The sequence below is a fragment of the Phycodurus eques genome, chromosome 12, assembly GCF_024500275.1.
Source record: "Phycodurus eques isolate BA_2022a chromosome 12, UOR_Pequ_1.1, whole genome shotgun sequence".
NCBI classification, from domain to species: Eukaryota; Metazoa; Chordata; class Actinopteri; order Syngnathiformes; family Syngnathidae; genus Phycodurus; species Phycodurus eques.
This window is the reverse complement of record NC_084536.1, coordinates 7,651,007-7,678,852: the sequence shown is the minus strand read 5'-3', so window position 1 is coordinate 7,678,852 and position 27,846 is coordinate 7,651,007. Positions and strand designations below refer to the sequence as shown.

The 27,846-nt window shown below is 43.3% G+C and overlaps 2 protein-coding genes across 2 annotated transcripts in view; one reads left to right on the top strand and one right to left on the bottom strand.

Annotated features, from left to right (window-relative positions):
• serpine3 (serpin peptidase inhibitor, clade E (nexin, plasminogen activator inhibitor type 1), member 3) overlaps positions 1 to 27,846 on the top strand; it is a 37,832-nt gene that overhangs the window by 8,254 nt on the left and 1,732 nt on the right. Inside the window, exon 9 of the mRNA XM_061691139.1 lies at positions 2,230 to 2,308. Coding sequence (XP_061547123.1) covers positions 2,230 to 2,308 — 79 coding nt within the window. The remainder of the gene's footprint in view (positions 1 to 2,229; positions 2,309 to 27,846) is intronic.
• Positions 457 to 27,846, bottom strand: ints6 (integrator complex subunit 6). The gene is made up of 18 exons (XM_061691138.1): positions 27,387 to 27,846; positions 27,167 to 27,244; positions 25,437 to 25,586; positions 20,534 to 20,623; positions 20,239 to 20,422; positions 16,286 to 16,411; positions 16,068 to 16,219; positions 15,836 to 15,988; positions 14,887 to 15,019; positions 13,314 to 13,408; positions 13,111 to 13,221; positions 12,831 to 13,046; positions 11,204 to 11,330; positions 8,450 to 8,592; positions 8,182 to 8,365; positions 3,436 to 3,789; positions 3,274 to 3,367; positions 457 to 2,873 (listed from the first exon to the last, which is right to left on the bottom strand). Exons 1-18 carry the CDS (start codon positions 27,495 to 27,497, stop codon positions 2,780 to 2,782), a joined length of 2,595 nt encoding a protein of 864 aa, XP_061547122.1. The 5' UTR covers positions 27,498 to 27,846; the 3' UTR covers positions 457 to 2,779.

The following is a 27,846-nucleotide window of genomic DNA, read 5'->3' as shown; positions in this document are numbered from 1 at the left end:
AATGGGCAGCAATTATCCGCAGATTTTGGCTGTTTGTGGTCCAGTCCTGATTATCCCCTGCGAATAGCGGCGGTCCACAGTATATATTTTTTTGTTTTGATGTTTCTTAAAATAATTTCAAAAAACTATTTTTTGTTACTTTCCCCCCCCCCCCCCCCCCCCCCCTTTTTATTTTGACTATCACATTTACAATTATTTTGTATGGTATACAGTCCAGTATTTCAAGTTTTTTTTTTTTTCCATTCTGATAAAATATATTGATAATTCAAGTTTTTAGGTTTTCTTTTCATTGAAATTTCAAGTTTTTTATACAATATATATATTATTCAAAATAAAATATTCAGTTGATGAAACATTTCAAAAAATTTTTTTTCATTATTTAAAATTTTACTTAGACAAAATAAATTTTTTTTAATGTCTTCATTTATTTTGGGTATTCTCTTTTTAAGCAACTGACAAAAAGACAGCAAGGTTCACATATTTAGCGAGGCTTTATTAAGACGGTGGCCGTTCACAGTGTAAAATAGAGACTTTTATTCATGGAAATACTTACAAAAAGGCCATTATTATTTTGTCCACCACAACATCTTTTAAATATTACTCTAGAGTTATGTACAGCTTTACAGTGTATTCAAAATACTCTTTTGGTAACCTGCTCACAAACAAACAAATAAACACACCTATGGCAGATTTTGGTCCAGGTCAGAAAGCAAGTCATGTTTTTGCATGGCATTAGAAATTACAGAACCCGCCCAAAGAAACTGCAAAGCCACGCAAGTTAGCGTGGTTTGGAGCACTCGGAACAACCCAAAGAAATTGCAAAGGACCTCAAGTTTGTGTGGTTTAAGGATTTCACAGCCCGCCCAAAAGAAATCACATTTACAGCCACCCAGGCGCTCTTTTCAATGACATTAAAATATGTCTGCAAATGTACACAAGTGCAAGATTAAATGTCACTTCCTGAGCTTTTTGTCCCTGTCAATACCGCAGAAGAATCACAACTCGTTTGTTGCTGCTCACCGGGTGACACACACAGTACCAGTACGTCAAAGATCATTTGCTCTATGGTTGCTGTTTTGGTTGCCCCTTGGTCAACCCATGAGTCAACAGTCTGTCACGGACTGGTCACCCATCTGTTGCGACTAAGTTATTCAATGGTCAGTCATTCGTTGGGCACCTTGCGTTTCATGCATCTTTCGGTCGCCCTTGAGTCACCTATTCAGTTGCCACCTGCTCATTTTCTCTTTGGTTGCCTGCTGGTTAACCAATAGGTCAATAAAAAGTTACCATTCAACCACATGTCATGTCAGTCACCTTTTGGTCAACCATCTGTCACCTGCGGGTTGACCAACAGGAAGTGACCCTTCTGTTGGTAACCAGTCAGTTGCTTGCAAGATATCAGTTACCATTGGTCAGCCGTCTGGTCGCCTGTCGGTTGACCACCAGTCTGTCACTAGTCCGTGAATCACTTGTTAGATGTCAGTCGCCCTTTGGTCAACAGTCTGGTTGCCCGTTGGCTGACCACTAGTCAGCTGTTGGTCTCATGTGTTGATCACCAGTCAGTTTCAGATACCTTCGGTCAACCATCAGTCTCCAGTTGGCTGGCCAACAATCTGAATCATTCATTCATTGGTCACCAGTCGCAACTAGTCAGTTGCTTGCAAGACATCAGTAACCATGAGTCAACCAACCAATCACCTGTCAGTTGAACCCCAGTCTGAGACTTGTCTGCTGGGCACCAGTCAGTTGCTTGCAAAACATACTGTTAAACTATATAAGTTACCAACTCAATGCCAACTGTGTGTCACCATTTAGTTGACCAGTCGTCTGAGATCGTCCATTGGTCACCTGTCAATTGCTTGTGAAACATCAACCGCTGTTTGGTTAAACTTCAGTACCCAGTTGGTTGACCACCAGTCTGAGAATTGTCTGCTGGTCACCAGTCAGTTGCTTGCAAAACATACTGTTAAACTATATAAGTTACCATCAGTCAACTGTCTGTCATCTATTGATTGACAACTTGTCAAGTGCTCGTCTGACGTCAGTCGCCTTTTGGTCAACCATCTGTCACCCGTTGGTTGACCAACATCTGTGACTCGTCCCAGTTTCCTTTGTTCAACCATTCGCCATCAGTTGGTGGAAAAGTCAGATGTCTGTCAACTGTCTGCCACCCGTTGGTTGAACAGTTGTTAATCGCACGTCTGACGTCAGTTGCTCTTTGGTCAACAGACTGTCCCCAGTCGGTCGACCACCAGTTCCAGACTCGTCTGTTGTTCGGCAGTGATTTGCCTGCAATACATCAGTTACGGTGAGTACGTTTAGCGACATGGGTTGAAGTATGGCCAGTTGGTTGACCATCAGTCTGCAACTTGCTCATCCATTGTCTGCCGGCCAGTCCTGTCAATCTCTTTGTGGGACTATCAACAAGGAGTGCTTCTGTACGTGGAAAGTCAAATTAGGATGAAAAACCCTCAAAGTGCTACTTAATAAAAAATAAAATAAAATAAAAAATTGTACGACCAGTCAAGTGCTCCCTAAGGTTCTAGATCGTCAGTGGGTGACGACCAGCCGATTTGGTTTCACAGAAACCGAAACCTATTTGTTCCAAAGGCCCAAAACGTCGTAGGAAGTCGTCACCATAGACCACAGAACAGAGGAAGTCCTCACGTCATCCGGGCTGAAAACCAACACGTCGTGTGCGAGTGGTGAGTCAAAAAAACAAGTCCTCTTTGTTAGTGGGTCGGTTAGAAGTTCAGTTAGGAGGGGGACAAGGCGGCGGTCAGAGTGCGTCTACATGGTTCATGTTGTTGGATCTGTTGTGGATCTCTTCCAGGAGGTTCTCCAGCTGCTCGATCAGAACGCGTTTCTTAAACCTTCACATATGAAAACAAGGTTAAAATGAAAAATATAAAAACATAAAATAAAAATATATTTACACACCCTACTCAAATGAAATGAAAATGAAATATTTTAGAGAGGGGAAGTAAAAACAACTAAGTGGTTGCACAACTGTACACACCCTCTTATAGCTGTGGCTGTGTTCAGAATTCTAACTCATTATATGGGAGTCAGCACACGGGTGCCACTATTTAAACTACGGCTGATTAACCCCAAATAACGTTCAGATGTTCTAGTCGTCTTTTCCTGAAATGTTTGTAGTCACATCATACAGCACAAGCCATGGTCCTCAGATATCTGCCATAGCATCAGAGGCATCTCGTTTTCAAAGGAGAAGGTTTCAAGAGAATTTCCAATAGATAAACATAAAGGTACCTGGCCGCCTCTTTGATGATGTTTTGGAGGAAGATGAGCTGAGTGTCCAGGTTGCCTTGGATCTGCTTCAGGAAGTAGAAGATCTTCTCATAGTCTGGAAAGAAATAGTCTTTATTAGGAAATTTTTAAAATATATATTAAAACAACCCCCCACTTGCATACGTCTGCCAGGCTTCCTGATCTCCTTGGTGATGAGCCCCCTCAGCTCGTTGTTGACTTTGGTGGTCTCGTTGTGGATGTGCTTCTTCAGAGCAGCGGGCGAAAGGTACCGGGGCGGGTGTTCCCCTACCAGGATGACTTCGGCGCCCACCTCCTCCCCTTCTTCGCCATCCTCACCCGGCTGACCATTCTCCTCCTCGTTGTCCTGGTGCTGGTCATGCTGCGGGCCAGAGTGGTTCTCCCGGGGATTGGCATGACCCAATCCATCTAAGTCGGAGCTTGGGTCTGTGCTGCTGAAGTGGTTCTGATTGAGGTGGTTGATAATCAGTTCTGGTTCTCCGTCGTGCTCGTCCACATCTGGAAAGATTTTAAAATGAGCACGTGGTAGTGTTGTCATGTTAGCAAAATAAAAACTTTCATACTACTATACAGCAGGGATGGCAAACATTTTTGTTATAGTAGTTATGGTTTGTCTCGGATGGCCATCATGACTATGAACGCATATAAATATATGATCGTCTCATATTATTACATATACACCAAAAAAGTGATGGATAACTAGTTTTGAAATCAGAAGCCAGTAAAAAATGTTTTGTTCAACTATAAATCATTTATTTCAAAGGGGCGCTTGGGAACTAAAAAAAACTTACAATTTCCCAATGTTATTATAAGACAATTTGAAATTTTAGTATATTAGCAAAATACATTAAATCGACGCAGATGATTTGCTTTTGCGGGCCACATAAAATTATACGGTGGGCCAGATCTTGCCCCTGGGCCTTGAGTTTGACACCTGTGCTATACAGAGCTGGCCCAAGGCAGACGTGGACTAAGCACTTGCTTGGGTTCAGAATAACACCAAAAATTAGTTTTGTCAAATGTTTATTAATTTTTTTATTATTTTTTACTAAATCTTTTTCACATCTTTACAGATTTATCAGACGTTATAGTTGTTGTTTTTCAACAATTTCTGTCACCTTGTTTCAGGTACCTCTGTTTATTTACATCATATTCATATATTCAAATCATATATTTTGTTTTTATAATTTGTGCATTTTCAGTTATTTTTATACATCTAATTAATGTGTTACCAACCTTTTTGAAGCAGAGCTACTTCTAGGGTACTGGTTAATGTGAAGGTCTGCTACCAATTTGATATAAACTTCTGAAATAACAAATTTGCTCAAATTTATGTTATTAATGAATGATATTCATCTATGTGCAGACACTGATCATTTTATTGAAACAGATCAATATGCAACACTATTTCTATAAATCTCTGCAAACCCCCTACAAAGACAAAAACTATTGAAAAACATTTTCCGTTGCCTGGATGCGGGTTACCAGGGCCCCTCTCTGGAGCCAGGCCTGGAGGTGGGGCTCAGTAGTGAGCACCTAGTGGCCGGGCCTGCAGCCATGGGGCCTGGCCGGGCACAACCCGAAAAGGGAACGTGGGTACCACTTCCCTTGGGATCACCACCTGTGGGAGGGGCTAAGGGGGTCGGGCGCTGTGTGAGCTGGGGGGGGGGGGGCCTTGGCGGTCCAATCCCCAGCTACAGAAACTGGATTTCGGGATGTCAGGCTGACCTCCACGCATGAGCTCTGGTACCAGTCTTCTCGAGAGGGGTTGGATTCTCTTCTACTCTGGAGTCGGCCACAGTGAGAGACGCCGAACAGGTGTGCACATACTTATTGGCCCCGGCCTGTACGTTGGGGTTCACCCCAGTATACGAAAGGGTAGCCTCTCTTCGCCTTCGGGGGGAGGATGGGTCCTGACTGTTGTTTGTGCCTATACACTAAACAGCAGTTCAGAGTACCCACCCTTTTTGGAGCCCTTGGAGGGGATGCTGTAGAGTGCTCCCGCTGGGGACTTCAATGCTCATTTGGGTAATGACAGTGAGACCTGGAAGGGCGTGATTGGGAAGAATGGCTCCATCGATCAGAACCAGAGTGGTGTTCTCTTATTGAACTTCTGTGCTTGTCATGGACTGTCCATAACAAACACCATGTTCAGACATAAGGGTATCCAAATGTGCACTTGGGACCAGGACACCCTAGGCCGCAGTTCGATGATTGCATTTTTGGTCACATCATCGGACTCGTGGCCACATGTCTAGGACACTCTGGTGAAGAGAGGGGCGGAGCTGTCAACCGATCACCACCTGGTGGTGAGTTGGCTGTGATGGTGGGGAAGATGCCAGTTCGGCCTGGCAGACCCAAACGTATTGTGAGTGCCTGTCATGGCGGCAATCAGAGAACCCATTGGTGGACACCAGTGGTAAGGGATACCGTCAAGGTGAAGGAGACCTATTGGGCCTTTTTGGCCTATGGGACTCCAGAGGTAGCTGATGGGTACCGGCTGGCCAAGAGGAACGCAGCTTTGGTGGTCACTGAGGCAAAAACGCGGGCATGGGAAGAGTTCAGTCAGGCCGTGGAAAAGGATTCCTGGACGGCTTTGAGGAAATTCTGGTCCACCATTCGACATCTCAGGAGGGGGATCAGTGCACCATCAACACGGTATGGGGTGTTGCTCACCTCAAATCGGGACGTTGTGTGTCGGTGAGCCGAATACTTGGAAGACCTCAATTCTACCGAGACGCCTTCACAGGAGGAAGCAGAGTCTGGAGACTCTTGAGGCTTGGTTCCCCCATCTTTGGGGTTAAAGTCACCGAGGTTGTTAAAAAGCTCCTCACTGGCAGGGACCCAGGGGGTGGATGAGATCCGGCCAAAGTTCCTTAAGGCTCTGGATGTTGTAGCGCTGCCCTGGTTGACAGGCTTCTGCAACATTATGTGGACATCGGGGACATTGCCTCTGGATTGGCAAACTGGGGTGGCACCGGAGGGTGTGTTCCAACTATAGGGGGATCACCCTCATTGGTAAGGTAGAGGAGGGTCCGTCAGGAAGTTGAATCTCAGATTCAGAAGGATCGGTGTGACTTTCGTCCTGGCTGTGCAACAATGGACCAGCTCTACACCTTCGCCAGGGTCCTCGAGGGTGCATGGGAGTTCGCCCAACCAGTCTACCTGTGTTGTGTGGACTTGGAGAAGGCGTTCGACCGTATCCCTTGGGGAGTCCTGTGGAGGGTGCTCGGGGAGTATGCGATACCGGACCCCCTGATACAGTCGGTTTGGTCCCTGAACAACTGGTGTCAGAGTTTGGTTCGCATTGCCATCAGTAAGTCGAATACATTTCCAGTGAGGGTTGGACTCCGCCAAGGCTGCCCTTTGTCACCGATTCTGTTCATTACCTTCATGGACAGAATTTCTAGGTTCAGTCAAGGCATTGAGGGGGTCCAGTTTGGCAAAATCAGTATTATGTCTGCTTTTTGTAAATGATGTGGTTTCAATGACTGCATAAAGCAGTGATCTTCAGCTCTCACTGGAGTTCGAAGTAGAGTGTGAAGCGGTTGGGATAAAAGTCAACACCACCAAATCTGAGCCGATGGTCCTCAGTCGGAAAAAGGTGCAGTGCCTTCTCTGAGTCGAGAAAGATATCCTGCCCCAAGTGGAGGAGTTCAAGTATCTCGGGGGTCTTGTTCACGAGTGAGGGGAGAATGGAGCGGGAGATCGACAGGCGGATCGGTGCAACGTCTGCAGACTCTGTATCGGTTTGTTGTTAAGAAGGAGCTAAGCCGAAAGGTAAAGCTCTCAATTTACTGGTCGATCTACGTTGTTACCCTCACCTATGGTCATAAGCTGTGGGTCGTGACCGAAAGAACAAGATTGCGGATCCAGTTTCCTCCACATGGTGTCCGTCCGGGCTCTTTCTCAGAGATAGGGTGAGAAGCTTGGTCATCTGGGAGGGGTTCAGAGTCAAGCCGCTGCTCCTCCGCATAGAAAGGAGCCAGATGAGGTGGCTTGGGCATCTGGTTTACTGATGACTTGAGCTTAAAAGTAACTCAGTTACTTTGCTGATTACTTGATTTCAAAAGTAACTAAGTTAGAAAATAGTTACTTTTTAGTTACTTTCAGCAGCTGCCATGTGGCAGGAATATCACTTATCCACAGTACAAAAAAAGCATTAGCTTAACCGTACCCATTACTTGGTAATGTACGGCACACAAGTTACAGAATGACGTCATCAACGTGAAGCAATCACTTAAATATTAGTGGAGTTGAAGCCACATTAAATCAGCAACTTAGTGCAAACTTGACATGCCAGCATAATACATCAAGTTCCAAAACGTAAACAAGCACACCATTCTCAGAACACTGCCGATTGTGGTCCATGAAAGCAACTGTGTGTGTGTGTGTGTGTGCGCGTAAACGTGAAAGTGAGTGACACACATACACATACAGAATTGCTCCCACCACAGTCATTTTGATGCGAAGAGCGAGAAAACCTTTTTTTACGTGACCATTAAGAATACAGCTGTACTGGCGTGTTAAACGCGCAACGTGCATTGTAGAATCAACAATCACTTCCCAATCACTTTCTTCTATTCGTTGGAAAAAAGGGTGGTCTCGGTTACATGCTACCGCACACTTGGACTGCATTTTGTTTGAATCACCAGCTATTTGGTGAGAGACGATGATACAAAATGAACTATTGTTGGATTGAAGATCTGTAGTAATTACTTTCCTGCAAATAGTAACGCGTTACTTTACTCTTTACTCAAAATGGCAGATTTTTGGTGTAAGTCATTACTTTGTAATGCGTTACTAGCATCACTGGTCGGGGTACATTGTACCGGTTCACTGTACAACCCAGCTGTGTGGTGTTGCGTTGCAGACCCATCGGGGTCTTACCTGAAGTCGCTCGGGGGCTGGCTGGAGGGGTAATGGGTGGGGTGTAGGCCCGACCCAAGCGCAGCAGGGGCGACATGCAGCGCCTCCTCTTAGGTCCGCCGCCTGTCATATTGTTGTCTGCAGGCCTTTTCCCTTTGTTCTGAGGGCCCGTCACAAACTCATCAGCCTCGTCGATCATCATGCCCTGAAAGAAGAGACGCGAGGAAGACGGGTTAAAAGGTTTATAAACGGCGGGTCCAGATTTCAGGGACAGGGTTGACAGGAGAACCTTCTTATCCAGCTTGAAGGGGTTGCCAAAGGTGTGAAGGCGCTTGGGTTGCTCGGGGTCTGCGTCTCGGAGGGGCTGGTGAGCGGCTTTCAGAAAATCCTGATAGTTCCCCATCTGGGCGATGGGAACGCTGTGGAGCTGATCTGTGTAGATGTGTATGATGTGTCATATCCACATCATATTTGTATATCACCCACCCCTAATTTCATGTATACACCATTAATTTACAAACCCCAATGCCAATGAAGTTGGAATATTGTGTAAAACACAAATACAAACAGAATACAATTTGTAAATCCTTTTTAACCTATATTAAATTGAATACACTACAAAAACAAGATATTTAATGTTCAAACTGATAAAGTTTTTTTGCAAATATTCACTCATTTTGAATTTGATGCCTGCAACACGTTCCCAAAAAGCTGGGACAGGGGCATGTTTACCACTGTGTGACATCACCTTTCCTTTAAACAACACGCAATAAGCGCTTTGGAACTGAGGACGCTTAGTGTACAACTTCAGCTGCTCAACTGTCCAGGGTTTCTGTTGTCGTTTTTGCGCTGCATAATGCGCCACACATTTTTAATCGGAGACTGTCTTGCTTAAATAAGCAGGGAGGAGAGAGAGGCTGGCTTTTGAACCTTGCGCTGATAACAATTCAAATGGTGCTTTTTCTCTTTGGCCCGGGGGACACGACATCGCTAATTTCCAAAAACAATATGAACTGTGTCCTCATCAGAACACAGCACACTTTACCACTTTCCGTCAGTCCGTCTCAGATGAAGCCAGCGGCGTTTCTGTGTGTTGATAATATATGGCCTTCACTTTGCCTGATTTTAACTTGCATTGCGTGTTCCTGAGCCCATGTGGCAATATCTTTTATCCAATGATGCCGGTTTTTAATGTAGCTCAAAGGTCACGGGCAATCAACGTTGGATTTCGGCTTTGCCGCTTATGTTACGTTCTTCAGATTCTCAGAATCTTGATATTATGGACCATAGATGATGAAATGCCTAAATTCCTTGTAATTGTATGTTGAGAAAAATTCTTAAGCTGTAGGACTATTTGCTCACAAAGTGGTAAACCTCGCTCCATCCTTGCTTGTGAACAACTGAGCCTTTCGGGGATGTTCCTTTTCTGTGTTTCTAATTAATCTGTTCACCAGAGGAAGGCTTCAAGCAGGTGTTTTTTGAGTATTCCTCAACTTTCCCAGTATTATGCCCCCTTTTTGGAAAGTGATGCAGGCATCAAATTCAAAATTAACGAATATTTGCAAAAATATAAGTATCAGTTTGAACATTAAATATCTTGCCTTTATAGTGAATTCAATTAAATATAGGTTGACAAGGATTTGAAATAATTGTATTCTGCTTTTATTTGCATTTTATACAACTTCACTTCATTGGAATTGGGGTTAGTATGAATTTGTATTGGAGCATGTGTAAAAAAACAAAATCGACGTATTATACAAATGCTACTCAAAAACATCTCTGACGAAACTAACATTTAAAAAAAAAAAAAAAAAAAAAAAAAAAAATTTAAACAATAACATTGCTCGTAATATACATACAGTTAATATACTATTTCTATAGTATATTATATCCTTTTAAACTTAGAGGCCCCTCCTCTTGGCTGACATATGCGATAACATAAATTCATTTCTGGTTTTCGGACTGTTCTGTGAGCGGCTGTCTATTGTATTTTCTCTCTACACATACACATTTATTTGCTGTTCATAGTTGGTTACTCTTCGCTGTAACAAACGCAGTTCCAGTGTGACTTCAGTGAAAATTGTACTGTTCCACCAAGCACTTACTCCGGTGTTTTGTGGCTACATTTAACAATAGCCTAGCACTGGTTTAGCATGGCTTGATAATAATAATGATAATAATGCAAGCCACTCACATAGCGCTTTTCAATTCAGTCAAAAACCCTTTACAATCGCACACATTATTCATTCACCCCACAGTCACACACCCTGGCTACTTGTGTAGCTACAGCTGCCCTGGGGCAGTTTGACAAAGTGTGGCTGCCATTCTACGCCTACGGTCCCTCCGACCACCAAAAACCATCCAACCACATTCATTCATAGGCAATGTGGGTTAAGTGTCTTGCTCAGAGAGACAGCGACCACGCGCGCTTGAGTAGGGATACGACCCGGTGACCTTCTGGTTGCAGGGCGTACACTTACGCTCTACGCCACGCTGATCACGACCTTAGCGGTCTTCTCCAGTTAATTGCTCCTTTTCGTCCTTTACCCGTCAGAACTATAGCCGATTTGCAGTTATGGAGGCAATGATTAGTGACTTTTAGAGGAGCGGCGTGTTAGCCACACTAGCAGCTAGTGGGCTAGCCAGCCTCAGCCAAGGTGCTGCATGTTGGGAGTTAGTTTTTTTTACATGGAGGAAAACACAATGAAATAAACAATAAACATTAGCACGATTGGTTGGTAGTCAGCCAATCACTTGCCGCGGTACTTAGAGGCGAAGCACGTGATAGCTACTCACTCGCTTGGAAACCTACTGCACGTCGTCTCGTCCTGTCCGGATTGCGGACTATTTTCGACTTCTGCGTAATGGCAGAACAAATGGCAACTGCCCGGAACAAAAAAAACAACTGAACCGGAACCCTTGGCATCTCTGATCTTATTTCATGGCTATTCACCTCGATTGTACCATAGCGACATCATATTTATTATCTACAGTATATACCTCTAATGTTCAGTACATTGGTGGTATGAAAACAGTGTGGTACCTGTGTCGTATCCTCGTAGGGTGCAGACTGTGGTATTGAGAAGGTTTCTCCTCATGCGGCTGAGCTGGTCCAGCAGGTGACTGCGGGGGACGTCATATGGGTTCCGGAAGCTCTGAGGCTTCAAGCTCTGAGGAGGACATCCAATGTGAAAAATTCAGCAAAGCTCCAATTCAGTTTATAGACAATTGCTTTACGACAAAGTGGCCAGTGAGTCTTGGGTATTAAACATCATACCTGTGTTATATACCATAAAGTAAAAGCAGCATTCTACCTCTTTAACACTGGCCATTTTTGTGTGTAAGGTACCATGCAGGTACCTATGTAATATTTTTTTTTTTTCCATAAAAATAGATTTTGCATTATTCAACTACAAAATGTGAATGTGAGGTGAAGGCATTATTTACAAATGCAACTATTAATTGGCAACTAATCTATCAAATTAATCGACAAATATTTTGATAATCGATGAATCGTTTTGAGACACTGTTTAATTTAAAACTGTATAAATCCTTGGAATTTCAGGCTTTCAACAGTAAATATTCTCTGATTTCTGTAGTCCTCTATGAAAGCAGACGGATTATCTTTGTGTTTAATAAAAAAAAACCTTTGCAGACTTTACTTTGGAAAATAATTATCAAATGGTTTTGCTTTTTCTACACTGTCAATTTGAAATAATATCCTGTTTTTGAATAAAGGGATTGAAATTAAAGTTTTAAATCCAGTTCATCAATGAATCAAAAACCTAATGAACAGATTAATCTATTTAAATAATCATTCGTTGCGGTCCTAGTATTATTGTTACCCACTTGGAGTTGCTATCCTCGCGTTCCACACGATAATATCTGTGACTTTGAGTGTTATGTGTTTTTAATACGCAAGGCCAGGCCTGGTGTGTGATGTGGGAATCAAGGTTAGCGGCTGGCTCTTCACGAGTTAACCGTTACCCAGAGTGCCTGTTGAGTCACTTGTGGCCGTAGCAGCTCTTGTATGAATGTATTTATGATGAGTTTATTTTGTTTAATAAACTGACAAAGTGCACTGGCGGCAGTGTCTAATCTTGACCACGTGGGGGCATTACAATACATTCTACTAGCACTGCTAGGCTATGTTAAATTAGCTAACATTGATACGTTCTGTTGGCAATCGTAGATTTGCTATTGTGGTACGTTAGTTCTGCTTTGAAGTAGACACATTGCACTTTATCTTCTAAGTGTCAAATGATCCAAAATGTTGGACATTCTCTGTCTTTTACGGACCTGCTGGCTCACTGCCATTGCACCACTTAGTTTGTACGCAGATTGATGCATGAGTCTGCAATAACATTAGACCTGGAAAAATTATCACTCTGTAGCTGCAACGTCCTGACATCGCTGTGGCAAAGATTGTCTCAATCCATGGGAAAAGTGGCCACGAAGGAGCCAACAAGAGAGACAAACAGGAGGACTCTAAATCTAAAATTTTCAACCAAAGAAGCTTTATGGATTAAAGGTGAAACGCCTTCATCTACCAACAAGAGTACAGTTGTGTCCGATCAACTTTCGTGGAATATCTTGTGTATCTAATAAAGTGACCACTGGGTGTGTTTGTCAGACGTGATTGGGTTGCGAGGACCAAAACCAGAACTAACCTTGTTGAGGAGCGCTAGGTGGAAGCCTTGGAACTCTTTAGGGTTGAGCTCCAGGGGAGGCGCAGGGGCATCACCCGAGAAACTCTGAAGCTGTTGGATGAAGTCTCTGCGCTGGGCCAGCGAGATCCCTCCTCCCCTCCACCGTACCTTGACGCCGGACTCGGGCAGCGCCTTCTTCCCAATGGAGGCGATCAGGCGGTCGTACTCCATTTTGGTCTAGAAGTAAATAGTGTCACGTGAACAAAAAAGACACCAGAAACGTGGTCTATTCGAGTCTAACCTGCTGGCTGAGTTTCTTGAGGTAGGAGACCACACTGTAGCTCAGGCCGTATTCCATGTTGTCCGCCAGAAGGTTGGGAGCTCCCATAATCCTCAGTGCCTTCCTCAGTGACTGTAGGGACGGAAAGAATAAGAAGAAGTAGGTAAGCGGATGACAACTGAAGATAAAAACCTTCAAAAAGCACAAGTTTGGTTTTTGGGTACCCCGATATAGTACGGAGGCATGGTCTTCAGGTAGTTCTCAAAGGACTGCCGCCACTTGAGGGTGGGCTTGAACTTGTGCACTTTGATGAGGTCATCTGTGGTAAACAACAATTTTTTTGTCCATTTAGATCTGAAAGGCAGTGTATTTGATTTTCAAGCATGCAAGAGGCCACAAAATTGACGGACGAAAATAACTCATTGCGGCGACTTTTTCCCCCCAAGTTCTCAACACATAGGTTAATTATCTTCCACCATTTTTGGAGCACTGTAACATATGCGTCTGACGTCATTTTTGCAATCCGAGTTGAATCTTCTCCCGAGGTTTGCGTCTTCCTTCTGCTGTTGTTTTGTTATAGACTGTCTTACTTCATTTGTTAGCTAATTTGTTGTCTTCTAATGTTTGCTTCATTTCTTTGTTTCTTCTATCTTCTATGATTCACGTCTTTCTGTTTCGTTTCTTAGTTATCTTCTATCAGGGTTCGAGTCTCCTTTCGCTCTCTTTCCTTCCTCTCATTGTCTTGTCCTCAATGTTTCACGTCTACCTTCTCTATTTCCTTTATTGTCTTGTAGGGTTTGCATCATCCTTTTTCGTTTCTTTGAACTGTTGTCTTCTACGATTCACATCTTTCTCTGCTTCCTTTCTTTGTTGTCTTCTATCAGAGTTTGAGCCTTCTTTCTGTTTCACCTCGTCTTCATTTCTACGTTTGCCTCTCTCTGTTTACTTTGTTTTCTTCAAAATGCATCTTTTTCCATTGTGTTTGCTTCTTTATCTGTTTTCTACTTGGGATTGGGCCTTCTTTCTCAGTCTGCTTCATCATCTTATACAGTTTGTGCCTTCTTTCTCTGCTTGTTTCTTTTATTGTCCTCTTTGACGTTTTCTTTCTCCATTCTTTGCTTCGCACTTTACAGATTGCTTAATATTTCTCTGTTTCCTTCATTGTCTGCTACTAGGTTTTGCGTCACTCTCAGTGTTTATTTCGTTGTTTTATCTATGGTTTGCATCTTTCTCAATTTGTTTCCTTCATTATCTTAATTGTCTTCTAGGGTTGGGGTTGTCTTATCGGTTTGCTTTGTCTTCTACCTTCTGTGTCTTCTGTTTGTTTGCTTTTTCTTGAATGATTTGTGTCTATTTGCGTTGTCTTCTATGGTTTGCATCTTTTTCCCTGTTTCATATTATACGGTTCACAATTCCTTTCTGTTTTCTCCTTTATCAATAGTTTGCACCTTTTTCTTCCCTTGCTCCCTTGCATGATCCATGTCTTCTTTCCCCATTCATTTGCTGTGTCTTCTTTTAGGTTAGGCTTTGCGTCTTCTTTCTCTGTTTATTTCTTCTAGGGTTGGACCCTTCTTCTTTCTCTTTGTTCATTGTAGAAGCACACCCCAGACGTGAAGCCAAAACATTACCTTCAGTGACACTAAATATACATCCATCCATCTTCTATACCACTTATCCTCACTAGGGTCGCAGCAATCAACGATAAAAGCATGGCTAGGACTCCCAGGGAGAAGGCATTATTCTGAACAGTTGAGGTTTCCAGAAGGGGAGGTGTCATCACATAAGACAAGGACTCACCCAAAAGCGGCAGAAGTACAGGGTAGTTGTAGGGCATGACAAACAGGTTGACGCAGTTGAGGGCTGTGCTGGCCTTCAGGTAGCCAAAGGGCTGGCCCAGGTCACTGTACTTGGCACTGTTGCATACAAACACCTAAGGAGCATAAAAAAAAAATCATTTAAATAAAATAAAAAATAAAAAATCAATAAGACATGACATGCGTCTTGAAAATGATTATTTTGATTGGTAGAGCGGTGACAAGGTACTAAAACAAATGACAGTCACGGTGCTGCCATTTTGTGTGTGATCTGGCACAAAACGCAGCTATCAAACATTTTTAGAATGATATATTTAGTATTCTACCGATTATTCGATCAATTAATCGGCTAAAAATGTATTTTGCATTTTTAAACATAACGTATGTGAAGTGCAGGTGTTATTTTTGTCCATTTGGGGTTGTCACGTTCTACTGTAGTATCTGTGACTTTGTGCCAAGTGAGTGACATGGTGAGTGGCATGGGTGTCAGCAAATGAGAGTGTAGAGTTGGCTGGCTGTTAACTGGCTAACCTGTTCGTCGATCTGTGTGTTGAGTGACTCGGCATGAGTTGTGGTCCTCGCTAGCTTGTGTATGAATGTGCTTGTTACGGGTTTGTTTTCTTACAGTTTATTTAATAAAGCGATAGAAAGTGCACCACTTGTGGAGACATTACAATAAATTTTAACTAGCAATGGTAGCGATTTAAAATTAGCTAACATCAGTGTTACCATGTGTTGGTGATCGTAGATGTGTCATTGGGCAAACCCATTTCTAAACGAAGTGGCGCATGTGACTGCAGTAACAGTCCATGAAGAAAAATGGTCCTTGCCAAGGTTTAAGGCAGAGATTTTGCTTTGACCTTTATTTTTGTAATTGAGTTATTTGATTAATCGTTGAAGCCATATCACAGGGTTCTTGTCAGGAATAGTACCTGCCAGCAGGTGTGCGGAGACTTCCTCTCCAGGATGTACTGGGTGAGCGGCGAGGGCTCCAGTTCGTACTTGTCAAAGGGAACCTTGTCGATCACCATGGGTTCGGCGTCCAAGCAGGAGAAGCGAACGTGCGGATGGGCCGAGCGGGGGGGCTAGGCAACAAATTTAAAATTAATCATTAACCAGCAAAAGGATTGTTTCTTCACCTTTAAACCACTGAATGTTCCTTACCAGCGTGGGGGAGTTCTGGTCCGGCCAGAAGGCCTCAGGTACGGGCCAGTGTCCGATGGGAACGCCTGTTTTGGGATTGGGCCGGACGTAGATGAGCTTGTGGCAGCAGTGCCAAGGCTGCTGGCCGGGCTTTAATGCCTCTGGTGGTGCATCTGGACCGCAAGAAAACCAAAACAGAAGTTATGTAAGATATATTTGTTGCATTGGTGGTGACTCACCGTCCAGCGGGGGAGGGTCCGGCCCGGTCTTCTCAAAGTTGATGACGACTCCACTCTGGATCTTTTGTACCAGAGACTCCAGACACTGATTCAACATGCGCTGGGAAAACACACTGTATGAACGCCCTGGACAAATAAACACAGTGACAATTGGGGTTGAGGAACAAGATACATGTCACTGTTGTTCACAGCCTAATGTCTGGTAAATTGGTGCATCAGCATCTAGAACACCAACAACTGCTTGCAACACAAAAAGGGGTGGCCACTGATTCTCGGATGTTAAAACGTCACAGTGGTCTTACTAATGTGGCATCACACATATGTTATGCCACAAGCAGTTGTTTTTTTATACCGTTAAATTGGCACACATTGGAGGAGTAATAATAGAGCTGGAATATATTCACTGGTACCTTTCATACAAGTGTGCTTTCACACAGCTGTTGACCGGTACTAGGCTTGTCATGATAATTAAAGACCCCCTATGAAGATCAACGTTTAAATTTTGTTTTCCCTTGCCCGGAGGAGCTTGCATGGAGTTTGGTGAGGTCATGGGAAACGACTTTCGGTCAGCTTTAAGGGAATTCTGGTGCACCATCCGTCGTCTCAGGAGGGGGAAGCAGTGTACCATCAACACAGTGTATCATGGGGATGGGGCGCTGCTGACCTCATCTTGGGACGTTGTGAGTCGGTGGGCCGAATATTTCTAAGACCTCAATTTTACCGACATGCCTTCCCAGGAGGAAGCAGAGTCTGGACACTGAGGTGGGTTCCCCTATCTCTGGCATTGAAGTCACCAAGGCCCCTCCTTTGGAGCGAGGTCTGGCAGTGGGGCTCGATGCCGAGCGCCTGATGGCCGGGCCTGCATCCATGTACCCCGGCCAGCCACACCCCGAAAAGACAACCTGGGTTCCCCTTCCCATGGGCTTACCACATGTGGGAGGGGAAAACAGCATCGGGGGCTGTGTGAGCTGGACGCCGGCAGAAGGCAGGGACCTCGGCGGTCTGACCACCGGCTACAAAAGCTGGCTCTAGGGACATGAAACGTCACCTCTCTGGCAGGGAAAGAGCCTGAACTGGTGTGCAAGGTCAAGAAATTCCGACTGGACATAGTCGGGCTCACCTCAACACACAGCTTGGGGTCCAGTACCAGTCTTCTCGAGAGGGGTTGTACTCTCTTCCACTCTGGAGAGTTCCCCACGGTAAGAGGCGCCGAGCAGGTGTGGGCATACTGATTGTCCCCCGGCTCGGTGCCTGTACGATAAGGTTCACATCGGTAAACAAAAGGGTAGCCCCCCCCTCCACCTTCGGGTGGGGGGACGGGTCCTGAATGTTGCTTGTGCCGATGCGCCAAACAGCAGCTCAGAGTACCCACCCCTTTTGGAATCCTTGGAGGGGGTGCTGGAGAGCGCTCCCGCTGGGGACTCCCTCGTTCTTCTGGGGGACTTACACGCTCACATGAGCAATGAGAGTGAGACCTGGAAGGGTGTGATTGGGAGGAACGCCCCCCCCTGACCAGAACCCGAGTGGTGTTCAGTTATTGGACTTATGTGCGCGTCATGGACTGTTCATAACGAACACCATGTTCGGACATAAGTCCGTAAACGTGCACTTGGCACCAGGACACCCTAGACCGCAGTTCGATGATTAACTTTGTGGTCGTGCCAGCTGACTTGTAGCCGCATGTCTTGGACACTCTGTGAGGAGAGAGGCGGAGCTGTCAACCAATCACCAAATGGTGGCAAGTTGGTTCCGATGCAGGTCCAACCTGGCAGACCCAAACGTATTGTGAGGGTCTGCTGGGGACGTCTGGCAGAGTCCCCTGTCAGAAGGAGAACTCCGGCAGATCTTTAAAATCAAAGACTCAGATGCAAAAAAATGTGATCGGAACATCCCTAATAATATGTGTTTGTGTGTGCATGCTGTGTGCCTGCACTGTGCTCGGCCGGCGGAACACAGACGTTTGAACAGTGCTCTAATGAGGAAAACGCTTTAACCTCCATTAAATCCAAAATATTAGGGTGATGGCTCTGATATTTCCAGAGGTTGAAGTGGGCAAAAATAGAGATTTCCATATCCAGACCCTTTCCAAAAAAAAATTTAATATCATGGAAAAGTTTTTATTTATTTATTTATCTTCAATACTTGGTTGGGAATCCCTTTAATACTTTAATCACTGCCTCGATGCGCCGTGGCATTGAGGCAATCAGCCTGTGGCATTACCTGGGAATTATGGAAGCCCAGATTTCCTTGTTGCTGTCAATTCTTCGTTTTTGGGTCTGGTGCCCCTCATTTTACTCTTGATAATACCCCATAGATTCTCAATGGAGTTTAGATCCGGGGGGTTGGCTAGCCAGTCAAGCACTGAGATGGCATGGGCATCATACCAGGTTTTGGTGCTTCTGGCGGGATGGGCAGGGGCCAGGTCCTGCTGGAAGATGAAATCTGCATCTCCATACAGATCCTCAGCAGAAGGAATCATGAAGTCCTCTAAAACATTCTGGTAGACTGTTGCAGTGACCTTGGATTTAAGAAAGCAGAGTTTACCAACACCTACACTGGACATTGCACCCCAAATCATGACTGACTGTGGATATTTCACACTGGGTTTGGGTTCAGCTTGGGTTCTGTTCTTCACCAGTCTTCCTCCAAACCCTTGGACCTTGATTCACGAATGAAAGGCACACTTTACGTTCATCGGAAAAGAGGACCTTTGACCACTGGCCAACAGTCCAGTCCTTTCTTCTCCTTGGCCCAGTTGGGAGGCTTCCTATGTTGGCTCAGAAGTGGCTTGACCCGAGGAACCCACCAGTTGTAGCCCATCTCCCGGATGCGTCTGAATGTGGTTGTTTTTCAAGCTGTGCTCCCGGCTCATTCCACTCCTTCTGGATCTTTGCTAGATTTTTGAATCTTCTCTGTTTGATAATCCGCTGAAGCCCATGGTCATCTCTTTTGCTGGCCACATTTTGTCCTTCCACTGATATGCTTGGACAGAGCACTCTGTGAACAGCCAGCCTACTTAGCTATGAACCTTTGTGGCTTACCCATCCTATGGAGGGTATCAATGATGGTCTTCTGGCCAGTTGTCAAGTCTGCAGTATTCTCCATACTGAACCCAACTGAGACAATTCAACCAAACTGAAGCAATTTAATGACACCTGGGGAAACCTGTGCAGGTGCTTTGAGTTTAGTAGATGATTAGTGTGTGACACTCAGTTTAAAACATTTATGGCCTGCAAAATTTGAACTGATTTCTTCACAGTATTACAATTTTTTGAATTCCTGATTTCGTGGGTTTCATGAGCTGGAAGCCCAAATTATCTAAAAATAAACAAAAAATACTTGGAATTCTATAATCTATGAAAGTTTAACTTTTTGAAAGGAATAATGGAAATAAATAAACTTTTCCATGATATTCACATTTTTTGGAAAGGGTCTATAAATTTTGGAGATTATTTATAGAGTCTCTGACAAAAAGTCTCCAATGAAATTGAACGTTTAATTTCACCGCGACATCTGGTGAACCAGCTCGTTTCCAGGTGACTCCAGGAGACGTCACAGAGGTGTCTCCAGAACCAGCTGAGACTTGAGATGCTATCAGGTCGACAAGTAGTCTCCAGGCCAGTGCAATAGGGGTCTAAACATAGCTGTTGCGGCTTTACACTTTCAGATAATTAGCTGCGTAGTGATTTTAGTGTCTGGGAAACCGACAATTGCTTTCAACAAAAAGTGAGCACCACGTAAGTACAAGTATGCACATACAGTATGAACAAACATTCACACCTATGCACAATTTAGACATTGCTTTCTTAAATAATTTTAATTATAAAGGACAATTAAGTTATATTCTATGAGCGTTAAGCGACGAGAATGACTGCCTCTATTTTAGGCGTTTCTATTAGGATCACAGAGTCAATCATGAATCAAGTGGAGTCACAGGATTGAGGTCTGCTTACCTCCGGTGACTTCACACATGGGCGTGATGGGCGAGTCGTCGGACGGGACGCCGCCGACCGGCTCGGGCTCCACCGACGCGTGGCCAGGGATGCGCAACACTAACGCGAACAGACGCTGGTCCCAGCGGAAGGGTTCCTTAGTCAGCTCGCTGCCAGGCAGGGGCGTTGTCAGGGGAAGATGGAGCTAGAGCAACACAAAATGAATGTGCTGTTAATACTTTCCAGATGTACTGCACAAGAACTGTGCCTTTTACGCATACAATGATGGCTTTTAATCAACACTGTCAGCACTGACCTCGTCTTGGATTCCCCCACTGGTGGTCAACTTGTTGCCGTCAGTAATGGCGATGATGATAGCGGGCTCAAGGAAGAATGGGTTCCTTCCCTACAATGACAAAGAAAGCAAAGCATTTACAGTGCATGGGAAAGCTGAATGTTTGAGTAAACAATTATTTTAATGGAAAGAATAAAGATATATTTTTTTGATAAACGTTTTATGAACTAATATAACAATTTCCTAGACAATAGTGTGTTATTTGCAAAATACAGCATTTTTAAGGCAAAATGAAACCAATGAGGGCTTTTTGTGACTTTAGTTTGTATACTTAAGACAAGATATTTAAATGGCGTTTGTATGCACCGTTATTTTGTGCTGCGCCACTGATATAGTATTAAATGTTAATTCGGTTTGAATCACTGCTGCAATAGACTTAAAGCCTTATAAAAAGGTGCGATGGGATTCTTTTATTCCAAAAAAAAGAACAATTCAACACGCTTTTTCCTCCTCTTAATGCACTACCAATGCTCGAATTAAACAGTCTGGCATCATTATTGGGAGTCAAAATTCGCATTAAAACACACTGAAAAGGAAAACTGCCAATCACATTGATCGCTGTGCTCGATGGATGCACGGACGTGACAAAGCCGTCACCGAAAAGGTGGAAGTGAAGCGAAGTTTGGTTGCTGGTGAGGGAAGGGCAAAGCTGAATTGATAAGAAAAATGCAAGTGTAAAAGACGCAAAATGGCGACAGTGTGGTAGCATTTCATAGTGAAATGGAAGACGAGTACTCGTGACGGATAAGGTTTTAACACGGACCTTTTTCTCTGCCGAAAACACAGAGTATGACGGCTGACAACACTATATACGAGCCTTCATATGTTGGGATAGAGTGTTCAGCCGGGGCTTAGCCATCATACTCAGCGTCTTCGTTTTTCATAAACACGGTATTTGGCAACCGATTCATTGCGGCAGCTGCCACCATTCATGTTTACATAGCAGCTGGTGAATGTGCGAGGTGCGTTCAGGGACACCGCGCAAATGGGAGTGAATATGTTCTTTTGTAAAACAATATATGGTTGTAAAAATGGATTACTAGGAAAAATATTTGCATCAGAATGCTTTAATTTAAACGCAGTACGATCACACTGTCATAAAATGGAATTTATTTTGTATTGTAATATAAGAATAGATCAGATCAAATATTTATTTTTACATATTGTCAGCCAGAGCTGGAAGGAATGCAGTTGTCAATGTCCTTTCACCATTGTCCCTGTTATACTGTGTTGTGTGTATTTGATTGCACATTAAGGACAAAAGCCCCGTTTTTGTTTTAATTCCTCATTAAAAAAAAAAGACCCTTCAAGCAGCAAGTTTTTTCTCATGTTTTTGAGACTGTAGGGTGAAAGCTGCAGCTGGCTACTGGTGTTGACAGAACGGGTGGCAACAATAGGGAAATGAAATGCCAGTACTTTAGGGTAATAACCTGTTAGCAACATATTGAGAGAGAAAAAATGAACTAGATCATTTTTGGAAAGGTGAACTTAGTTCAAAATTTTGAATTATGAACTACTGTATGAACTGATGTGGGACATTTTTGGAACGGTGAACTGAACTTTTTTTCCCACTAGTTTGCATAGAAAAATAACATTGTTAACACTGACATTACTTACATACAGGGTGGTTAAATGTTTTGCTCAATGTAGTCACTGTGTGACATATGGCCAGTATACTACCATCTGATCTGTAAGTGGGTACATTTTGAGTCATTCATTAATTTATTCATTCATTCTTCTTCCGTTCCGCTTCTCCTCACTAGGGTCGCGGACTTGCTGGAGCCTATCCCAGCTATCCTCGGGCGAAAGGCGGGGTACACCCCGAACTGGTCGCCAGTCAATCGCAAGGCTCATACAAAAACAACCAACCATTCGCACTCACATTCACTCTCATGGGCAATTTAGCGTCTCCAATTAATGCATGTTTTTGGGATGTGGGAGGAAACCGAAGCGCCTGGAGAAAACCCACGCAGGCACGGGGAGAACATGCGAACTCCACAGAGGTGGGGCCGGGATTTGAACCACAGTCCTCAGAAATGTGAGGCTGATGCGCTAACCAGTCGTCCACCGTGCCGCCCACTTTGAGTAATGTAGGTGAAAAACAAAATGTGGTCAGAGAGGAATAACTAAATAACTGGGTTATGTACCCAAACCGAAGAGGGTTTCAGAGGATACTCAAGTACTAAAATATTATGGCATAATTTCAATTACCCTATTGTAATTTTATTGTTTAATAAAACCCCTACTTCGGCGCCCTGTGCAATAAACCTGCCAAAAAAAAAACCTGCTCCTCAAAATTAGAAAGTTGTTCCTAAAATGTTTTGCTGCCAAATATCTTTGAGATCAACTAGCACATTTTTGGACACAAATATTGCACCTTTGTTGACAAATAACATTTGCTGTGACTTTCGACAAGATGTTGGTGTATGTCTGTCGGAATATTGTCACTGCGTGAGGTAAAATATTTAATTTTGAAGCAAAATATACGTCCATGGTCTAACATAGGCTTTTGTAAAATGATGTTTCTTAATGGCAAAATGTCATGTTTAAGCAGCCCAATAATGCCTTTTCCTGACCAATTGGAGTGTTTTAATGCCAAAATATTGCATCTTTGTCCCAATACTTGCCAATATTACGTACATAACTTTACTGTGGGGATACAACAAAGCTAGTGTTCCAACATTAGCAAAGCAAAAGAGTCTACCTACAAGATAATTTAAACAAAACAATGTTTCCATGCCAACCTTCCTTAAAACCAAATCCCTCTTTTACAATCAGGATATTGTTTTACACTAATGAGGTTTAGAGGTGATATTTAAACTGGCCTTTCACCGTTGCTAAGAGACAGGTCGTTTCTGTGGAGAATACAATAACAAAGTACATGGTGCAATGATGATCACAGTCACTTCTCTCCACCTAATGAAGTTGAGATTAAGCCCTCTCTCCTGCCGTCTTACTCTCATGGCGCGAGAGTCGGTATGGATGCCTGGTGACCCTCAACACAGAGGAGGTGGCACTCCTTTTAGTATTATTATGTGGCCTAATATACCCCATAGCGGACAAATTGTGTTATTTTAACAAAACCTAACACTTCCATGCCTAATGTAGCATTTTGGCAAACAAATAGTGGTTTAATAGCAAAATATTGCACTTACATGGGAAACTACCACTTTCCTGGCATTTTCTGACAAATAGACTTGGTGAACTTTGGAATTCATGTGCACAAATATTTCACTTTTGAGCGTGACAAAGAAAGCCTGATTTTGACCAAATTTAAACTTTGAAGCATGATGTAATATTTTTGTGGTCAAATATATGCACTTTGAGAACAAAGTTTGTTTTAATGGCAAGAATTTGGCATTTATACTGTATGTCGGTTTGAGTACAATCATTATCATTTTTAAGAGAAAATTATAGTCTTTTAAGGCAAAAATCATATATTTTTGGGGCCTAATAGCCTAATGCAGGGGTCTCAAAAACTTTTCCTTCTCGGGCCGCATACAGAAAAATCAAAGGATTGAAGGGCCACTTTCACATTCTTCGACTTTATTAAACACGCCAAAACCAATACATCAGGAAATTATATATTATAGTTATTTTAAGTGACTGCTACATCACAGCTTTCTGTTAAAGGTAATAAGGAAAATAGTTTTTTCATGATTTTGAAATGTATTCTGTAACCCACTAGAATAGTTCCACCCCTGCCCGGAGCATATCTCCATATTAAGAACCAATACAAGAGCAATTTGTAGTAAGCTGGCAATCTTTAAAGCAGTATTTACTTGTGGATCATAGTCAATCATTAATGCGAGATCTCCACAAATGTAGACCTTGACACAGAGCAGCAAGTGGAGGGAAGAACTTTTGCTACTGAAATTTCCCCCCCCCCCCCCGAGGCATTACCAGGATACATTTTTTTACCATTTTAGTTGTAAATCTATCCAGAAAATCTCTATACAAAACCAATTTATCAGTAGTAGTAGCAGCAGTCGAGGCAGTTATCAGGCGCATCACCTCCGTTGGGAGTTGTGGGTGTCATAGCCTCCACTTTTACAACACCGATATCACATAGCCTTGTGGACCGTGTCAAATGTATTTTTTTTCTATATGCTGCATAAAAAAGGATAGCCAATGGCCTCCGGGCTGTAGTTTGGACACCCCTGACCTAATGTAACATTTTGGTGAGAAAATGTCCTATTTTACTGGCAAAATACAGTATGTTAAGGCAAAATATTTTTTGTGTCCTACTATATCCTTTTCTGGACATATATTTATTTTCATATCTCAAGATATGGACTTGAGATAGCTGACTGTAACCTACTGTGAACAAATATTGTTTATATAGCAAAATATTGCATTTACATTATAGAAAGATAAAAATCTATCATTGTAATGGCAAATAATAGCCTTTCATTCAAAATATTTTTATGCTTATTTTTTCACCTAAGCAGGATGACCTATACATATGCTGATTCACCTTAGAGTTACTGTATTTCCATATGGGTTAGGGTTACAAAATGTGTCCCAGTTGTCAAGAACAGGCCAAATGTACTTCAAAGTTTCGGTCCAACTGTTGGTTAGGAATCATTTTGGATGTAATTGGACCAAATAATACTGTATATATTTCAGTCATTTTGACTGTAGTTTGACCCAATAATACTGTATTTCAAAAATAATCATGTAGTTTCAGCATCTAATAATCAGGAATGGTGGGAGGGGGGGGTCCTATCTATGTATGAAAGATACTCAAGTCAGTGTGTGTTTGTCACAGTATGCGGGGTCGTTGATGCTTAGAGGACTTGGGGTCAGGGATGGGCGGGGGTCTGGGTGTTTTAGGGACTTGTGGCTCTTGAGCGCCACCTACCTGCCCGTAGTTGTCAATGCCAGTCACTAGTCTATTGAGATTGAGCAGGTCAAAGGCAGTCCTCAGTGACTGGCCCACGCTGGTGAGCCCGGTGGCCTGAAGGTTCCTCAGCTCCGTCATGAACGTGGCGTGGCTCTCTTTCCATCCCGCCTTCACACACAAAAAAACACACACACACGTCAGCTTAATGACATGTTGATTACAACTTCAACCTCCGCTGTCAACATTTTTTTTCCCAAGGTTGCTCCTGGCAGTGGGAATCCTGAAACTTTCCTCTAAAACTGCACTTAACATTTTTACATCATGTATTATTTTAAATGATTTATACCAACCAAATTTATGTGTATGTCACTGTTGCATGACAACAAGATGTGCGTCAATCAATAATTTGTTCCCCATTTTAAACCCTGTGGGGAAATGCACTTATAAATACGCTATATATAATTTTGTTTGTTTTTATACTTGATATCCGCATTGGTGCTGTACTACCACACTAGTAGTGATAGTAGTGGTAGAAAAAGTGGTAGTAGGTAGTAAATCTAAAAGGGGTGGTAGCAGTAACATAGTGATAGTATTGTATTGGTAGTAGTAGTATTGGTGGTGTGATGGTAGTAGTACTTGTAGTAGTAATAGTATTATTAAGGTTGGCAGTAGGAGTGGCATTAGGGCTACCAGGTGGTAATATTACTTGTAGTGGTAGTAGTAATAGTAGCGGTGGTGGTAGTAATAGTACATGTATTAGTGGAAGTACTAATAGTAGTGGAAGTGGTGCTGGTATTATGGGTGATAGTAGTAGTGGTGGTAGTAATAGTATTGTTAGTAGTGGTGGTACTTGTAGGAATAGTAGTAGTAGGGGTGGTGGTTTGGGGAGTTGCAGTCGTAGTGGTGGTATTAGGGGTTGTAGTAATGGTGGTGGTAATAGTACTTGTAGTAGTGGTAGTAGTAGTAATAGTTGTAGTGGTGGTAAAAGTAGTAGGATTATTAGTGTTGTTAATGGGGGTGGTAGAGGTATCAGGGTGAGTAGTAGTAGGGGGTATTAGGGGTTGTAGTAATGGTGGTGGTAATAGTACTTGTAGTAGTGGTAGTAGTAGTAATAGTTGTAGTGGTGGTAAAAGTAGTAGGATTATTAGTGTTGTTAATGGGGGTGGTAGAGGTATCAGGGTGAGTAGTAGTAGGGGGTAGTGCTTCTAGTAGTTGTATTCGTCGTGGTGTTCGCAGTGACGATAGTAATGGTAGTTATGTTTGTAGTGGTCGTAGAAGTAATGGTTATGGTAGTTACATTGGTTCTTTGTGATAGTAGTGGTCAAAGTAGTATTAGTTTTGGTGGCATTGGTAGTTATGTTTGTCGTGGTTGTAGTAGATGTAATTGTAGCTGTAGTGGTTGTAGTGATAGTAATGCTCATATTAATTGTAGTGGTGGTGGTAGTAGTAGTAGTCATCTAAGTGGTGTTAGAATTGGTGGTAGTGTGTGAGTCCCCCCCCTCCCTCCTGAGAATATGTCTGTAAAAATAACTCCCAGAGTTCCTAGCTGTTCCGTACAAAATGTCGGCCATGTTTTAAAGGGGGCACGAACGGCGAGCTTCCTCCTGAGGTGAGGACTCTTGTTTTTTTTTTGGTTTTTTTTCCCCCCTCTCTCAACACACTCAGCCTGTCTGAGAAGGGGGGGGGGGGGCACTCATCACCACGATCACGATCAGTGCGGGCCAGTGAAAAGCCGACATGAACTCTACCTTGATCCCGAACGGAATGTCTTCATAATTTACCAACATGTACCGGTCCCCTCGGCTCGCCGGATCTCTCCCTCGGAGCTGTGGAGATAGTAAAGATGATTTAGATCCGAGAGTTTGAGTGTCTTTTTTGTTGTTGTTGTTGTTGATGACAGATTGAGCGAGGAAAAAAAAGAGGAAATGTCACTCGAGCCGAGCAGGATGTGTCCTGCCAGTACAGTACCTTCATAAAAGTCTCAACAGCGCCTTTTGCTATGTCCAGATAGGTAGTGCCCAGATGGCTGCGCTGGTTCATGGACGCGGACGTGTCTACCAGGAAAAGTAAAACGGGCATTTTGTGGTGCTAACAACACGTTCTGCATGGACTTGTGTGTCAGTACAGACAGAAAAAAAAATCCAAATAAAAATCTTTTGTTCTCTCGCGCTGCTTGCCGCCCGTGTCACCTCCTCGGCTAGCTAGCTGCTAACTAGCTAGCCGGCTAACTGTCTCCCACATTCTTTCCAGTACACAAAAAAAAAAAAGTGTCACAAGAGTGAGTGGCGAGGCCCCCCGGCTGGGCGAACTGCGCTCAAAACCTCCCACTCTAGGGGCAGCCCATGGATTCACGAGGGGTTTTGGCAATTTGGACAATTTTTGACGAATATTCCGAAGTTTCAGAGCAACAAAGTTGACCTCACAGCTT

Bases quoted from the DNA above. Each gene is read 5' to 3' on its own strand.
- ints6 (XM_061691138.1), bottom strand. From the start codon at position 27,497: ATGCCCGTTTTACTTTTCCTGGTAGACACGTCCGCGTCCATGAACCAG. The intron at 16,412-20,238 runs GTAAGCAGACCT...TTATTTGTCCAG, and splicing joins CATGTGTGAAGTCACCGGAG to GGCGTTCATACAGTGTGTTT. The intron at 8,366-8,449 runs GTTCTCCTGTCA...CTCTTCTTTCAG, and splicing joins CCTTCAAGCTGGATAAGAAG to GGCATGATGATCGACGAGGC.